General features: G+C 42.6%; 1 protein-coding gene across 2 annotated transcripts in view; it reads left to right on the top strand.

Moving 5' to 3' along the window:
* Positions 1 to 18,113, top strand: part of PRKAR1B (protein kinase cAMP-dependent type I regulatory subunit beta) — a 91,017-nt gene that overhangs the window by 50,838 nt on the left and 22,066 nt on the right. For both annotated transcript variants that reach the window (XM_058035535.1, XM_058035534.1), the window contains exons 5-7: positions 1,211 to 1,272; positions 2,006 to 2,052; positions 10,399 to 10,557. In XM_058035535.1, the coding sequence (XP_057891518.1) occupies positions 1,211 to 1,272; positions 2,006 to 2,052; positions 10,399 to 10,557 (268 nt within the window). The remainder of the gene's footprint in view (positions 1 to 1,210; positions 1,273 to 2,005; positions 2,053 to 10,398; positions 10,558 to 18,113) is intronic.

Consider the following 18,113-nt stretch of genomic DNA (forward strand, 5'->3'; position numbering starts at 1 on the left):
GAAATAAGCTAATAATGGGATTTTACAATATGCATTTCCCATATAAGGCATTGAAATGTAGCATAGGTTTATGGGTTTGGTGGCTGATCTTCTGCCTGTTTTGGTGAAGATCTTAGGTTTCTTCCCTGTTTGTGTAGCTGTGTGTGTGAGGTCCTTTCTCCTCTCCAGACTGAAGTGTTTCATCTCTCCACTGTCGTCAGTGGTCCCTGGATGGGCCATTCTAGGCCAGACCAGGGAAGAGAGCAGTTAACAATCCCCTCTTGCTGCCCTTTGTTTTTGTTGGGGAGCTATTTCCTTTAGCCCTTGAGGCTGAGGCATAGGAAGGGGAAGAGAGGTGGGGAGCGCCCGTCTCAGTGTGGTTCACGCTTCTGAAAATAAGTTCCCCAAAATCTGATGTGGGGAAAGGAAGCCCTGGCTCCACAGAGCCTGCTGTCTCCCTCAATAAACAAAGGACTGGCTTTGGGCACGTTGCCCGAAGTGTTGGTGCAGGGTGTGTTCCCATCCCCACTGCTCTGCCTGGCCTTTTAAGGCGATGTGACAGCGAGCTGGAGACGTGGAAAGGTGTGTAATTGTGTGTAATTCAGCTGTGATTAATGAGCACGAGGCTCTTCTGCAGCTTCCCTCTTTCTGCAGCATCGCTTGGATTCCTTCTCACCAGTAACGCGCTGAGATTTTCAGAGTTTGGCCCCTTCTGCACTGCGAGTGCAATCTCCTGCCAGCTCTTATGCTGCATTAATTTAGAGCCAACTACCTTTCCAAATGTGCTCTGCTCTGTGGAACAGGTTTTGCTTGTAAATGCAAGGCCAGATGTTCAGAAGAGGAGAGCTCCTGTTTGGGCATCTGGCAGTCACTGCTGGGCCACAAACCCATCACAGCTGAAAATCTGAAATCTCTCTGCTTAGGCAACACAGAACTCAGACTGGCCAGTTTGTGCACTGCTCTAAGAGGTGCCTTTCTCCTTTTAATTCAGGAGCTCTTTCAAACCAGCACACACCAAGGCACAGTCTCAGTTTTAAACCACAGCTTGTGCCTAACAAGTTATTTTGATTTCTTGCTGAGCTGGGGTTCGCTTTCCAGTTATAGCTAATGTTTTCCTTTCCTTTTTCTGCAAAATCTGTTAACAAAGGCTAAATAAACAATGAAGGTAGGTCTACTGGCAAGATAAGAAATAGGTCTGATTTATTAATAAGTGTTTCTTTTCTTTTTGCAGCGACATATTCGATGCCATGTTCCCTGTCACACACATCGCAGGAGAAACAGTCATACAACAGGGTAATTCTTCCTGTCATTTGTTTGCTATAGCCTTTTAGTTCACATCTCTCCATTTGAGATTTCACCCTCTTTGCTTAATGGGAAGATCAGCCATATTCCAAAGGCCTCCAGATGTGCAGCCATATGACAAGTTCATGGATGCAAGTCTCTTGCTACACATGCAGAGAACCCCACTCTGGTGGATCTCCAGGGTTTCCAAGTGCTACAGTTAAATGTAGATAAGCAGCACTGCAAATTTAAATGTTCATTCCTTAACTGAAGATAGTCAGGAAGTAAACCCCAGCTCAGGATGCATAAGGGTGGCACAGGCAAGCTGAGAGTAATTAGAGATGGAAAAATATTTTTATGGTTGTTGGGAATATTCAACACCTCATTGTGCTGTATCAGAGCTATCACACTTGGCAACTTACCTGCGTGCCTGCAGCACGTCAGGGAGGACTTCATTACCCTCAGGCTATATTAAAACCTCTTGAGTGTTTATCCTGAATGAATATTGAATCAATCAAAAGAGAAAAATTAATGCAATTGAAAGGTATTAATAGCAAGAAACCATAGCGATACTTTGCTTTGTGAAGGCAAATAAGCAAGGATGTTTCAGAAAATTAATCTCTCTCTAAGTAATCTGGTGTACAAACCTGTGCAAATATGTACAGGATTAAATGCAGGGACAGGAAGTTATTGAATAGCTTGGCAGTCCTTCAGGAAACAATCACCTTTTGTATTTTGCTTCCAGGTGATGAGGGAGACAACTTCTATGTGATTGACCAAGGCGAGGTGGATGTAAGTATGCTCTTGCAGTATAATATTTATTTTGAAGCTGCAGAATAAAATTGTGTGCTTTGGCAGAGGGCTTGAGCCAGCCACGTGCTGTGGGTCTGTCTCCTTTCTTCTTGAACTAGATTTCACAGGATGGGTTTCATTACTTTGCTTTTGTTGTGTTAAGTTATTTGTTCATAGTTTTAAATTTGGCATGTGTTACATCCTAGCTTATTTGTCCATTCCAAGCAGGAAATCAAAACCAAGCAAATGACATTATCTTCAGAGCCCTAACCACACCTGCAGGTGTGCAGTGTTTGGCAGAGCAGGCCACCATGCTGGAATGCACCTGAGGGTTCATAATGAAAATATTTTCTTTAATCAGTTAGCTTAGCTCATGTGTTGCTTGTTTTTGTTTTGTTTTGTTTTTTTTTCCCAGAAATTGAGATACAGCCTCAGGCAGTGAGCTTCATCTTAGAAACCTTAATTTGCTTTTAAAATTAGGTCCAAATATAAGAACAATGCAGCATATTAATAAAGCAAGGATTATTATAAGTGTAAAGTGATCTGTTAGACCACAAAATGTTTACAGGAGTATGCAGTGGTTTAATCAGCAAGTCTTTGAAAACAAGCTTCTTTCTGAACCTGCCTTCCAAATCATAAATTATTCACCTCCTATCATTTCTCTCCTGTATGAAACTCACCCTTTTGCAGTTTTTGCTGCAAGCATGTATCCACAGTAGCTGGGTAGGACAGACTTTCTCATTAGCAACTTTACTCTTCCAATGCCCACATGAGTTTGGTTTGGCATATTTAAAGAAGAAGGTGATTTATTTTAAATCCAGGCAGGAGGCACGGAGTTATTTTAGTGAAAGTTATTTTCTTTTAGCACTCTGTTTATGTCAGGAGACCATCTAATTGGTATTGTTGGGAATTGAGAAACCTCACAAGCTGCCTCTGCCTCTGGAAGTTGCTCCTCAGGAAATCCGTCTGACTCACTGTTCCTATCAGACAGCCCTCTCAACAGCAAACACTGCCACATCCACGGGGCCAGAAAATAAAAGGGCAATATTTATAGAACAGTGTTAAAATTTAGTTTTAAAATAATTGGCTTGGGACCGATAGGGAGCTAAATGAGTTCACTGGCTTTGAACCAGACCCGCAAACACGCAAATGCTCATGTTGGAGTTATAGATTAATCCTCTCTAAAAATCATTTGTCCTCTCTCAACACCTTTAGGAAAGCTTTCTTCAGTGTTCAGCTCAGGGACACTGAGAGGCTGAATGGCATCAGATAACAGTTTGCAAAAGCCTTGCAATTAATTGCAAAAGAGTTAATATTGCAAAAAGAGTTAATATTCTATATGCACATAGTGCTCTTAAAGAGCAGTGACAAGGAAGGGTTTCACCGAGTAGATTGCAACTTTGATTTCATGAGCATTATCATTCCCTGTTCCCCTGAAATCAGCCTATAGATGCTAGGACAGATTAAAATGGACATATCCACCACAATGTCATCCTGACACTTACCAGAGACAGGTACAGACACCACCTGTGGGACAGATACTTCCTAACAAGACCTAAATATGTGATTTGGACTGTGCTTGTCCAGAGACCAGTGCAGCCCCTGACCATCTGTGCCAAACTCTTCTGTGACCATCTCTCACGCTGCCCCACCTCAGCCCTCCCCAAGGAGCCTCCTGATGCACCTTCCCACTGCTCCCCATCTGCTCAGCTTGGTTCTTTCTCCTTCCTGAGCTTCTCCTAAAACTTCAGCCAAAACACTCCCAGGATTCCAGTGCAAGGTGCTGTGCAGGGCAGGAGCCACAGGCTGGAAGTTCCCTGCATTACCTGGGAAGCTGCAGGGAGGGGATCCTGCTAGCCTTCAGAAACACATAATCATGAGAATGATTATATGCTGGTGCTTTTATTGAAGAGCTCTGGGTGTCAGGGGTACAAACCCAAATCTGACTCCGATATGGGTTCGGGATGAACATGTTTTTATATTCTATCGTTACAGAACTTTCATGTTAACTATTAAACTTATATTGTTCTATTGTATACATAGACTTCATTCGAGCATGGGCTCCTCGTGACCCCCCCTTAAACTTCTAACATAGTTTCTCATGATTCTTCCTACCATAAAACAATAATTATATTTAATTACTAAACAATCATCACATCCAACAATCATATCATTGATCATATACTACTTAACGCAGGTGCAATTTCTCATGATCTGACAAACACAAAGCCTAACCTATTTTCAGAGTCCATTTTTAACATTTATCCAGGACCCCACTAAGCCTAGCTTCTTTCTAATTCCCCGAATTTTATGATTTTAAAACCTTTTACTATCAATCCCAGCTCCAACTGGGAGGCTGCAGGGAGGTGATCCCAGTTTCAATGGGGAAGCTGCAGGGAGGTGATGCCAGTTTCAACTGGGAGGCTGCAGGAAGGTGATCCCAGTTTCCCCCTGAGAGCAAAGTCTGTTCCAGAGCACCAGGGCAGGATGAGCTGCTCCTGTGTAGGGCAGCATCTCCCAGAGCCCCTGGGCAGGCATCATCACCCTGTACTGGTGCTCCCCAGAAGAGTTCTGCCACTTTCTGGGCAGAACTGCAGGAATCCTTGCTGTCTGAGGAAACCCCAGGCCACGAGTAAGAGAGCTGCTGTTCATTTAAGCCTTGCCAGAGACTTTTTTGGCGTGCTTCCATGCTTCTCCAAGAAAGAAAAGTGACTTGGAGTGGAGACAATTGACCCTGGGACTCGGAGCCTCGAGCCATTTTCTGCCTGGTTCAGCTGGCGCTGGCACGTGCACAGAGGTTTAACCCCTGGCCAGGGTCTCTGCTGCCATTCCCTGATCTGCTTGGGAGTGGCAGGAATGGTGGATTCAAGGAGAAATATACTCTGGAATCATCATGTTTGATAGGCACCCTGGTTTTCCATGCACAGACATAAAGGAGGTTGCAAGTGTCATCATTAAATCCCTATCCATGGAAGAAAGTCATGACAAAACGGAAAAAAAACCCCAATAAAATCTATCAACCAAGCAACCAAAACCAAACAGACACCACCAACAAAGTGAGAATAACAAAATCAATGTGTGGTGTTTTGAGTTCAAAAAGCTGCCGCATGTAAAAGTAATTTTTGTTTGAGTTTTGGCACAGGCACCCCACAGACTAAGCAAGAACTTTCTAAAATTTTCCCTTACAAAATAATCTGAGTCAAATTAGAAGCATCATAAAATATTTTTTTAATAGAATAGCACTTCATTCTCAACTCTTTCATTTTCTTAGAGTATAAACAAGCCCTGTTGTCACAGAACAAAATATCTGTACATTTTCTTCTGTGGGCCAAGGGAAGGGCACAAATTTTCATAGGTAAAAGAAGATTTTATAATGAGGAAGAGGTCGGCTTGGAAAACATGGGGTTTTCCTCTCTTCTGCTGTATCCTACAAACCAGGTACACTTTCAGCAAAGCTGCATTATTGCATTTTCACAGTTTTCCTCCTTAGCACATCAAGGTTGAGGAGAATTTAATCTCCTGACTGTCCCTGCAGATGGGTACGAGGCAGATGGTGGCACAAACTTTGAAGTCTTAGAGGTCACTTGTCTGCTGGAAGCTTTCCTGCTCAGACAAGTGGGAACGAGTGCCAAAAAGGAGCTGGCAGAACTTAAATTATAGTTTCCAGTAAAGATGTTGAAAGTACCTGCTAAAATATGACTTGCAAAAATCTCTAATCCATATTTCTAAGTATAAAGTGACTTCCTGTTTGTTATTTTAATCTCACAACCTCACATTTTTTTACTTTAAAAAGAACCATAGGCTGCCCTTTTCGAACAGATGTATTTTTTTTTTAGACTCAGAAACTTCCTATTCTATTTAATGTCACAGCAACTTTCTCTACAGGCATTCTCAGGTTTTCTTCTTGTAAGACAACAGCAGTCAAGCTGTACTATTGGTGAAAATCAAAATGAAAAAACTTTTCAGTGTTTTGTTCTTTCATTTCTGTATTTACTGTATAAATCTCTATGCGAAGCTATACACAAATATTGTGGACAATAGATAAAATTATTTCTTGATTGTAGATCAAATCTTCCTGGACCCATTATTTGCATATACAAACTGTCTAATTTGTGTATACAAAGATGAAAATTACACAGTGTTTTATGTGAGAATACTGTTGGATTTTAAAACTAGCTATATTTAATGGTTAGATTCCATAGATTGCCTCTAGTTTAAATGCTTTCATCATCAATGATTTTTCTAATATTGGGAGGTTGCCTTTTGAAATTTGAAGCAGAACATTTTCATGTTTGGAGTTTTTCAACTTGAACTTTTAAGGATTCTTAAGGCAATCTCCAAGTTCATGTGTTCAAATTCAAACTTAGAAATAAAACACTCTCTTTGAGAAAACTACCCACATAAAAATACCCTTCATGTCTAAGGCTTGTTCATTTTTCCAAGAATAAATAAAACCCATCTTCATTTTTAGAGGACAAATAGTGAGACTTGACAAGACACAAAGCACAAATTATTACAAACAGATACAAGGGAGAGGATTTAAGACAAGAATTACCATGCCTGGAACAAATTAGATTGTCCACACAGATCACAAAGTGGCAGCACAAAAAAAAAAAATTTAAAAGATGCTAGAAGTTAACTTGAAATCAGCAATACAAAATTAAAGGAAAGCTCAGTGAAGCTCAGAGGTAGATGTTCCTATCCCGCCTGCAAGGTAAAATGCTCATGGCAAGAGCCTTTTCTGCATCTCTAGAGATAGAACATGAAGGTGAGGGAGGCCCAGATTAATTCCTGTGGCACTGAACGTTGTATGACTCTGCAAATTCTCCCACAGTTGGTGCCCAGGGATACCACAGCCCATTTGCCTCCTAAAAATATAATGAAATGAACCAAATTGTGTGATTCTCAAGCCCCCAGAAAGTGCAGTGTTCTTATTAGATGATGGAAATCAATAGAAACAAAGTAGAAATATAGTATAGAAATAAAGTGCTTTTGCTCTGTGAAAAGTAGATGGTCCCTGATGGCTTGGTCATATTTGGTCATCTGCACTTCCACTTTTCAGCTACATGAAAGAAGGTTCCAGCTGTTATGGATCTGTGACTGGCAGGTCAAGTGACAATTAGGAATAATTCATTTATGCACTCACCACTTTGGTGAGAGTTCACAAATGCCTAAAACTGGCTCAGCCAAAACCTCAGCCCAGCATTTTTTTAGGATAAATAGGGAGATCATCTCAGCTGCTGCCATATAAAATCGACTTTCATAAGCTGTTCTGAGCCTAAAATAGCTCTGCTTCCCACACCTTACAAACAGAACTTCTTTCCTTTCCACTCCTTAAAAAAAAAATCTATTTTAAAGGGATTTATAGTGCAGCTGAACTCTGTTAAAGGGCAGGATGGCTTTGTAGTGTGCCATCAATGCACTTTAACTTCATCACAAACACAGTTGAGTGTTGACTTAGGCCTTTGCAGAGAATGAAGTCCAATGGTATTGCTTTTAGAAAACAACTTATTCTCAAACTGTTTTCTTGTTCAGAGACTGATATTTGAAATGACATTTTATTGGGGCAGTGAGTGCTGGGCCCAATGACTGTCAGATCGGTGATTTGGTTTCACCTCAGAGCACTTTAAACCTGACACCCTCAGGGTGGAGGAATGACCATTTGCATAAACAGTTTAAGACGAGATGTCAAACATGTTTTGTACAGTCTTGTCAAGCAGGACATCAAAATTAAAGGAGTTTTAGAGCAGTTCAGTAGCAGCCTCTCTAAATAAAAACTGTGCAACATTTAATTCACTTGCTCAGTCTTGAGTTTTACCATAATTTCCCTCTCTGGGCTGCAGTCACATCCTGCACACTGCTTTAGCAAGAAATGTCGCCATGTTGCTTAAAAAATATGTGTTGGAATAAGTTTATTTTCCTGCTTATAATTCAGACCCTTCTGCAGCAACAAAATCTGTGTTGTTCAGAAGAGCACGTACTCTACACATACACATCTATTTTTGGTGTGCTGAAAAAGAGTCAAGGGTACCATGTCAGTTGGCGCTCAGGATGTGATCCAAAACCCATTGGAATTTAGATTTTCCCCACCATCCCTGAGATTTTTACTGAGAACACATGGATTACTGTAGTGTGGCAAACCCAGTGACCCCATCCAGTGAAGTTCCCACAGAAGGAGGGTGTCCCTACAGTCAAATATGCATCTGGCCGATTTTGCAATGAACCAATAGAGTTTAGAAATGTTCGTACATTCTCACTATGTTACAAGCCTTTCAGAATCCTTATTTTATTCATCCATTTCTCCTGCTTGTCTCACAAAAAAAAAAGAAAGAAACCACAGAATTACCCTCTCATTTAACCAGGAAACTGCTTGGGTTTGCCTGACTTTTTTAAAACTTCTTTTTTTTGCTTTCATTTTTTCATCACGGGGAGAATCAAAAGTAGATTCGATGTTCTGTGAGATTTTCTTTCTGCGGCGAGTGTGAAAGTTTGAAAGGGAAGGCTGTTGCTGTTCTCTTGTGTGATATTCTCCTGGGTGACATTCATCCTGTCATGGTGATGAAATGAAGCTTTAGCTTTTGTGGCTTCAGCTTTTTCTTGGCAGTCTGCAACCACCTGCCTGTTTGGGATTATTTTTACCCTTTATTTTTAAGCCCCTTGATGTTCCAGGAGCACCAGGAGCCACCACATTGCCTGGAGTTCAGCTGCTCCTTTTCAGCTGATGCCCAAGAGGTCTCTTGATCAGCTGAACTGCTTCGTGGCCCCATCCATCTCCCACTGAACCAGAATTTCACTGGCCTCAGTGGGAGCTGGAGCAAATCTTAATTGAATATTGTGAGGATAAATTGGGATTGATTCCAGCTGTATTTTGTATTATGCCTTTTCATCATGAAACGAAGATGGAATTAAAATTAATACTGACAGGTTGTTGAGTTTTGACCCCAGTTCATTTATTTTGGTCACCATCTTTTCTCATGCCCAGCTTGAGCACAGCTCTAATTCATGCATTTTTTAAAAACTGCTAGTTTATTACTCACTAATTGGTGTCAGGTTATGGTCTTTGCCTCTGCAAAACTTTTCTGCTTAAGATGAGAATATCTGCCTTTTTTTTCCACATTATTTTTCTTCATAGAACTTCCAAGCAAATGAAATGAATACTGGTTGATTTCCACACCTCTAATTCATTCATTTTTTAAAAAACTGCTGGTTTATTACTCACTAATTGATATCAGGTTATGATCTTTGCCTCTGCAATGCTTTTCTGCTTAAGATGAGAATACCTGCCTCTTTTTTTCATATTATTTTTCTTCACAGAACTTCCAAGCAAATGAAATGAATACTGGTTGGTTTCTGATGTTACTGATCTATAACAGGTTGGGGTATATTTAAGTAAATGCACCCAGCCTTTCCTGCCCTCCCCTCCAAACTCACAGGCACAGTGACAGAATTGAAAGGGTTTTTGTGTAGCTTATAGCAAGCTGCAGAATGCACAGCCCACAGCAGCCTTTGCATGCACTCTTTTGGCTCTTGAGCAGCATTGTTCGTGAATAAATAGTGAGGAAAAAGCTGCCCAGCAGAAAACACCTGCATGAGTCCCGTTCCTCCAGGGAAGATGTCACATAGCACTCAAGTGCAGGAATTCTTAAATTAAACATCATCCAGGACAAATATAGCAATAGTGGTATCAATCCATACCATGTTCCAAGAGGATATAGTACCTAAATAGGATGTGGGTCAAATTCTGCTTCCCAAATTCTCTAGAGCTGATGTTACAGGGTCATTCTGCTTGGAGCTTCTCAAGTCCAAAGCCCTTAGTCATCATCTTCACTAAGGGAGATCTGTATAGTTACATTTAAATGGGTTTTGGAGGCACTAGGCTTAGGGAAGAAAAGAAAAAAAAGTTCCTTTTCAAAAGATATTTCCTTGTTTTGACTGTTTTTCATTTCATGGCCATGGCACATTTCAGTAATCCTCATTACACATATCAACAAACCTCCTTCCTTTCAAGTCTGACAGTGTTAATAAAAAGCCAAAGTTGTGACAGTTCTGCTTGCTGACTGCCTGAGCCTTGAACACAAGGGGGAAAACATGATGCCAGCTAACCATGGGAGCTGAAAACCCAGAGAGTAAATAAAGTCATTGTACTGAAGTGAGACAACTTGAAATTCTGTCCACAGAGCAGGTTGTTCCCCTCTTTGGGGACCAACTGTCGGAAGCGTCGCGCTCTTGTTTTCCTTCTGTGTCCCCAACATTGACAATTAGAAAGGAAATTGCTAACAGCCTTTTAGGCAGTGAGGAGGAGAACTCCAGCTCTGCTTTTGATTCTTTTGTCTTGTGCTGTGGTAGGTTTATGTCAACGGGGAGTGGGTGACCAGCATTGGGGAAGGAGGCAGCTTCGGGGAGCTGGCGCTCATCTACGGAACCCCCCGCGCTGCCACCGTCAAGGCCAAGACAGACCTGAAGCTCTGGGGCATCGACAGAGACAGCTACAGACGCATCCTAATGGTGAGCTCGTGGGCAAGGGATTCCTTGTGGGTGGGTATTTTCTAGTTTCTTTTGCAGCTCTGTGTTCAGAGTGCTCCGGTGCTTCCCTGTGAAAGGGAGCGGACATGGCGAAATCGCAGAGTAGCTGAATGAAGTGAGCTGAAAGAAAAGGGGACAGGATTCAGCAGAAAGGAGCTGAGTCAGAAATGCAATTGAGAAACATTATGCATAACTGTTCTGTGAATGAAAACCTCAGGAGGCCTCTGTTACCCACCAAAGCTATGCAAATCCTCTCCTTATCGTGAGCCTGGAAATATCTCTCAGCAGCACCCCTTGCCTGTGAAGTCCTTGTCTGATCTTGTATTACATTCCTCAAGGCAGGTGATAGAAAGTAAATCCAGCTCCACTAAAATAATAAAAAGGCTTGCTTGGACTGTGCCCTCCATCTTTGTTAGCCAGCACCCAGCCACACATACCATGGGGTTGTAGCTGCTAATGATTCATTGCTCTGCTCCTTTCAAACTCCCTCATCCCTGCAGCAGAGCTCTGCAGACCTTTGTGGCACCTGGGGCGTGTGCTAGCTTATGGATTTGCTGTTGGTTCTTCTGTGGTGAGTTTATAATGGAAACTTTGACAGATAATTAACTTCAGCAAAGTCATAACTCTTTTATGAGTTTGTTTCCAATGTCCATGTGCATATCTTCCTTCTCTGTAAAATATTCCTTTCTTTTTGATAATTAACAGACATTACTCTTTGTAAAGCTTATTTCTCAATAGGACTTGTCTCTCAAAGCTGCATTGTTCCATTCTGATCTGAAGGAAGTGACACTGTGCTCTCAGACTAACAATTTTGAGATCATCTGTATTTCTAGTGGGTGTTACAGAAAACAGAAAAACCAGCAAAGGAACTGAGTAGTTTTTACCCTTAAATGATTAATTCTTAAGCAGCAGGGTAAAAGTGATCTTTGTTTACCCTGTGTGATGGCTGTTGGGTGTCTGCATGAGCACTGCTGCTTTTCACTCCCTATTTCATGGGCTGAGTTCAGTGTCACATAAACAAACATCACACTGGCATGTAGGAGAGTACAGCTGATGGAACTTTATTCTACCCCAAAATATTCAGCCTGATGGCCCCAAGAAAAATTGAGGAATAATTATGAAAAGTGCTTTGCCTTCTCTCTTTTGGGTAAGCAGGATGAATAGTTCTGAAAGGTTCCCAGTGCAGGCAAGAACGTTGAGTTACTTCTAAAACTCAGAGCAGGAGAATTTCTGAAGAGATGTGAGAGGCACACACATCTTATTTGTCCCATGTCCTACAAGGATGCAGTGGAGAGGTTTGGAGTAACTGGTGTGATGAACCTGCAAGCTACAAGGAAGAATCCAAAATTCAAAAGCGAAGGAATGTAGGAGGGAAATAAATGTCAGGACAAGGCTCATATTCCTTGGCTCTTTAAGCAGAGCTTTCTGCAGCTGCCTGTGAGTTTGTGTAAGGAATTGAAGGGACAGGTTCACAGGCTTTGCAGCCTGGAGGTGATTTCAGTGCTGGTGTTGATGGAACTAGAGGTACCCAAAACCACCCAGCCCTGTGAGCTGTCAAGGTTGGTCATGTGTCCATTATCACCTGATAGCACACTACAGAAGATGAATATTTGATGCAGAGACAGGACTCTGCTAAAAGATTTAAAGTCCCAAGTGGAAAAGACTGTGTTTTTAATGCTAGTTTGGTCGTACATACAAGCTGAATATTATGGTTGCACTTCTGTTTGATTCTAGTAGTGCTAAGTGCTTTTCCAATTAATTTACATGTTCTCTGGACCAGTGCCTGCTGTACCTTAGCTAGCAAGCTCAGTTTCTGCAGTCAATGAGACCTTTTGATTAACATGGATATATTTCACTCCCTCTCTTGCTTCTTGTGTTTTTTTCACAGTTGAGCCCACTAAAAATTGATGTTCTGCTGCACTGTGTTAGATACCCAGACAGCATTATTAGTGCTGAGATAGGAAATATTTCCTGGTAAATGATTTTCTGCAGGTGTAGAAAATGTCCAATTCTAAATGGTGAATGCAATTTACCCATCCACACTGAATGAATACTGTCACCTTCCCATTTATTTGTAAGTGCAGGATGGATAACTTTGTTGCTGTAGGTGAAATGAGACACCTGTCCTTGTGCAGTCGTGTGAGGGCAGGTTGCAGTGGCTCTCTGCACATTTCCTCAAGCCTAAGAATTAATTACATCATGTTTCAGTGGCTGCATCTCATACCTGGAGCTGACCCCACCATTATGGGGCTGATTTTGCTGTTCTGAGTTCAAGTGTAATAGTGGCTGCCTCTCAACTCCCAAATACATGTTTTCCTGCCATTTAGCCTCTAACTGGGTGTTTTGAATGTATAAATACTGCTGCCTTTAAATAAGGAATAGTAATTCTTAGGGTGTCTTTTGAAGTGTATCATTTAAGATGGTTTCAAAATTTGGGAGTGAGCGAGTTTCTTTTTTCTTATTTTCTGGTTTCAAATCCTTTTGTCCAAGGAATAAATGACCTTTTTCTGCCAAAGATTTTTGCTGTAGTCAGATAAAGCCCCTCCATAACCCCAGATAGTTATTTCTCTTGTCTGCATTCCTTCCCTGCCATGACCAGCCCCGTGTTTTCTCAGTCGAGTGTTGAAATTTTATTCAAGTTGTAAATATTTATTTGCAAATCATGCCTTCAGATCCACACTTGCCAAAAAGATTTTATCCTGTCATGAGACACTTGACTCTCCACCTCCTTTCTCCTTGCAGGCTCTATTTTTGTCCTTTGCTTTGCTTTTAATAATTTCTTGGTTTTATTTCTGCTTAGTGCCATTTTCCCCACTTTCGTGTCTCATTGATCCCGACTGGTTTATGATATGAATAAAATGCATCTCAGGAGGTTTGCAGTTTGGGGTTTCCTTTTTATGGATGGACAAAGCCTGATGCAGAAGGTTCCTGCTGGCTTTTTGTTACACTTGTCATCCATTTATTACTTAGCCTGTCCCAGAGGAAGTTTGTTGATACAGATACAGTTCTTTATATTTCATTGTCTCAGCTTAGGTACCCTGATGGCTTCAAGGTCACATTCAAGTTTGTTTTAGCAGCTGTAATGATTGTAAATGTTGGGATGGGTCTTTTTGTCAGAATGTGCAGTGAAACTGCAGTCCTTGACAAAGTATTACACCATGAAATTCATTGTATTAGGTGGGGTACAAAAAACCACTTCAACACGTTCCCTCTGTGGTGCACTCACAAATTATCTGTCCATCTGTGTGCTCCATTCATTTCATAGAATCATCTCTGCTGGGCTACATACTTTTCACTCTGCTGCAAATTCTTTTATGTATATGTTCTCTGTGTGTGTGCACACGGGCACAGACACACACACTTGTGGATATAGTCAACATTTATTTACTTACATTCTTCTGGGAGAGAGCAGAGGATTTTTTTCTGCCATGGGCTTCTCATGGAATTCAGTTGCTGCCCTCTTCTTTGCAATTTGGATTCGAGAGCATCACGGAATGGGGAACATCCCAGGGTAGTACAATATTTGTATTCTAAATATAGCAAATACCACAAATACCAGAGAAGCAAATGTCTCTATCCCAACATCAGATTGATCCCCTAGACAATTCAGTTCCCAGACTGAGAAAATCTGAAGTATTAATTTCTTGCAATTTCTTCTTGAGGAGAACTTGATCCAGGATAATTTAACTACCCTCTAGTTTCCATGGCCCAAGGTACCTGGCTCTGAGAGTGGAGCTGTGTGGGATTCAATACCTTTGGCCTATTTGGCAAACTGCTCACAGAAAGTGAGTTATAACATTGGTTTGTAAGTTGTGACAAATCAGGGATAGTCAGTTCCTAATGTTATACTTCATTTTATTCATGCTGTTTGGGTTTCTTCTACTGTGTTTTTACAGCTTTGAACCCAAGAATAAATTCTTTAACAAGCAGGGGTTTTTTTTCAGCTGAGATAAAATACAGTCAGGGGGATTTTGGGTTGCCATAAAATGTAGGTTGTGTGGTGGCTAAAGCATAAAGCAACTCCAAGGGCTGCAATCCACCTGACATCTGTGGCACAGAGCACCAGGACTGTGTGAGCTGCTTGGTGCCCATGGCCAGAATGCACAGGGGCTCTTTCTTTCATGCTCCAGCAGGAATGGACACCCAAAGCATCATTCAGGAACAGCTTAACCAGGGATTAAATGGGGCTGTGCAGTCCTGAAGTCCATTCTGGCACCTCCTGCCAGGATAACTCTCTCTTTGAAACTTGAGTCGTGCTTTGCCTCTCAGTAGACATTTGTTTGGCTTCTTACTGAAGGTGGGGATTTCCAGGAAGGACTCAATCAGCTCCACCTGAAAAAAATGAATTGGAAACAAGACACAAAGAAAGAAAGATTGGACTGGAGGAATGAGAAGAAAAAATGGGAGAAAACAGGGAAAGGGCAGCTGGAAATGAGATGAAACAGATGCTGAATAGGAACTCAAGGACCTGTTACAGTCTCTGGGGTATTCATCTTCCCCAGCCTGTGTATTGCTTAAGCTAAGCCTAGGCCTTGCAACATTAAATGGTCCTAAAAATGGCTTTGAGGCCTTTTCTGTGTGGATTCGAGGAATGAGAGTGATCTTGTTTCTCCTTGGGACTGTCTCAGGGAGGAGCACTGCAGCTTAGAATATTAACAAGGCTTTGTAGTTAATGGGAGCCACTGCCTTTGAGGAGATGAGCTTGTGCCTGACAGCTCAGAGCCAGGGAGAAAGTGAACAAAGGAGAAGGGGGAGAGGGAGAAGCAGCAACTATTGAAATAAGTTATTAATAGGATAGAAAAAAGCAGAATTAATAAAGACTTTTTAAAACATGCCATCAAGAACCTTGCCAGTGCAGAATTATTCATGTACATTTACTATTGTTTTTATCTGGCTTAAGCTGTAAGATTTCTACCGCTTCCCTTGGGAAACTTTTCTGCGAGAGAATAATTCCTTCATTGGAAAACTTTTTTGATATTGATCTTAAATTAGATTTCCTTGATTTTCTCCCATTACTTTGAGTTATGTCAAGTTGTGCTGTACTGAATTGCCCTCTCTTTCTGTCACATATCTGTAGATAATTATCACTGTCTACTTAAAGCCCCTGCCACAGTGCATGCTAGCTATGAGGATGACATACCTATGATCCCGGTGCTGAGCCAACAAATACAGGCTGGATTTGTTTTGCTCCTTCCTTATCAGCTCTCCCTGAGTGTTTCAGCATTTCTTCAGGCTCTGTTGGATTTGGGAGCACATTTCTGGAGGAGAGGTACCGAGACAGAATGTGGCACACCAGGCGCCGTCACATCTGAGCCACGGAGATGGAGCCTCTAAACTTCATTCCTGGATGATATCTTTGCCTGTGCAGACCAAAATAGCCTTGGCTGTGTTCTTGTTGCAGTCTGATGCAGGTCTCACCTCCTGTCTGTGAATCTCTTTCAGCTTTACAACTTGCAGGTCTTCTCTATGTCAAACATCTCTGCTTTGGATTTTTCCGAATGGATGAACATTCTATTATTTTCTAGCCCCATTTCTAACGTCTCCAGATCCCTTTTTCGTTATTTTCCTGCTCTGGTGAACTTTCAGCATCTCATAGTCTTTAAATGTTGGTACTGTCTTAATTGCTGCTGCTTCTGGGAGCTCCATGAAAATATTGCATGAGGACAGACCCAGCACATGTACCAGGGAATGCAGAGGTTGGCACCTCTGCAGAGGGCACCTGAAGGGTAGGAGAGGAGATTGTGATGCTGTTCATAGCTCTGGCCTCAGTAATTTGGGTAAAGCAACTAAAGAAAAGTGTAAAAAGGACATCAGAAGTCAGAGGTGATGCTATGCTTTTGAGGGGATGAGAGAGGAATATCAGGCTGGCCAAAGTAGGTTGGAAGGAGCTAAAGATGATCTTTAAGGTCCCTTCCAACCCAAGCCATTCTATGATCCTGTGTTCTCTCTCTGTTTCATGGGAGAAAAGATGCTTAATACCAAAGGAAATAAACACATGGTTGGTTGGCTGTAATTTCACTGCTGGGTTGTTTTCAGCTTGCACTACAGTACTGATCTCTCCAAATCCTTCCCCTCACTCTGCTTGTGAGAGCTGCAGCAGGAAAACACACTCAAAACAATGTGCATAAGGTTGAGCCAGGCTTCTCCTACCTGGAACTGAATTTGGGATTTGGTTGTGCCAACCTGGATCCAGCCACAGATGCTCTGAAAAAGCAGAGGAAGCTCCTGTGCCTGCCTGGGCACCCTGAGGTGAAGCTGTACCACCCCAGGGGCTGCTGTTTGTCTCCTTGAGGAGAGAGGGAGGGAGGGATGGATGGAGCCATCCTGCAGGATGAGTCAGGAGCCATCAGCTGGGTCACCTTGGGGTTCAGTGCATGTGCTGGCAAACAGCAGCCCCAAGCTCCAGTCACTTGTTCTTCCCATGTTCTCCCTCAGCCCTGTGGGATCATTCTGATGGGATATTTAAGGCAGTGTAGCTATGCATTAAGAGGGGTTCTAGATAATATGGCAATACAAAAAATGGTAGCAGCACCTTTAATTAACTATTTCCACTTCAGTTTTGCTCTTGCACTTGTCTTCACTGTGGATTCTGTACTGCTGCCTTGGCTTAGTTTAGCCAAGGCATAGCACACCTGTGTTCCTGTAGGAAGTGGTGGGCTCTTTCTGCCTGGGCCAGGTGGGATGGCTGCAATTCCCACCTTCCTGGGTCTTGTCTGCATCTCTAAATACTCAAAGCCGTGGTCAGGCATCACTTATGGCTGCTGATTACTGCTTCTTAAAATTCATCTGTGTCCGCAAGTCATTTAAAAAGCATTTTCCACATCTGTCCCTGGGTGTCCCAGCCCATCAAACTAAACCACCAATCTGGTTTTCCACAGCTGTCAATTTTGCTGCTCTCATTTCCACCCGATTGCAGGGAGGAAAGCAACAACTGCACAGTGTCCAGTTTTCCATTCTTTGTCTCCCAGCGAGCTGTCAGAAGCTGGCGTGGCTCGCAGAGCCTCCTGTGTTTGAAGTCCTCCACTTTTTTTTTTTTCTTCCTGGCACTTCAAATGCTGCCGGGGCCCCCCGAGGTTGAGCACCAAGTCAGTCAGACAGAGGGGTCAGAGCAGGGTGAGCGATGCTATCGCTGAGCACAACTGTCAGCACCAGCCCCGAGTTACGGCCGGGCTGCGCAGGGGAGCCTCGGGAGCTGCTGCTGCTGCTGCTGATCCACCTGGGAACAGGGGCAGCTCCTGCTGCTGCTGGGGCTCTTTGGGGGCAGGGCTACCCCGGGACAGGGGCACAAATGGGAGATGCCCCCAGAGGAGAGCACCTGGTGGCTCCTAGTTGGAGCCAGAGACCATTGATGCTGCTGGAAGGATTCGCGGTGCTCTGGAGATGCTGCTGGAAGGATTCGTGGTGCTCTGGGGATGCTGCTGGAAGGATTCGTGGTGCTCTGGGAGTTGTTGCAGCCCCACCTGCACCACATTTGTAGGAAGAGGGATGATATTTAATTCTTGAATACATCACCTAATCCCATTTTCATACCCAAATCA

Source organism: Melospiza georgiana, chromosome 16 (genome assembly GCF_028018845.1).
Source record: "Melospiza georgiana isolate bMelGeo1 chromosome 16, bMelGeo1.pri, whole genome shotgun sequence".
In the NCBI taxonomy this organism is placed as follows: Eukaryota; Metazoa; Chordata; class Aves; order Passeriformes; family Passerellidae; genus Melospiza; species Melospiza georgiana.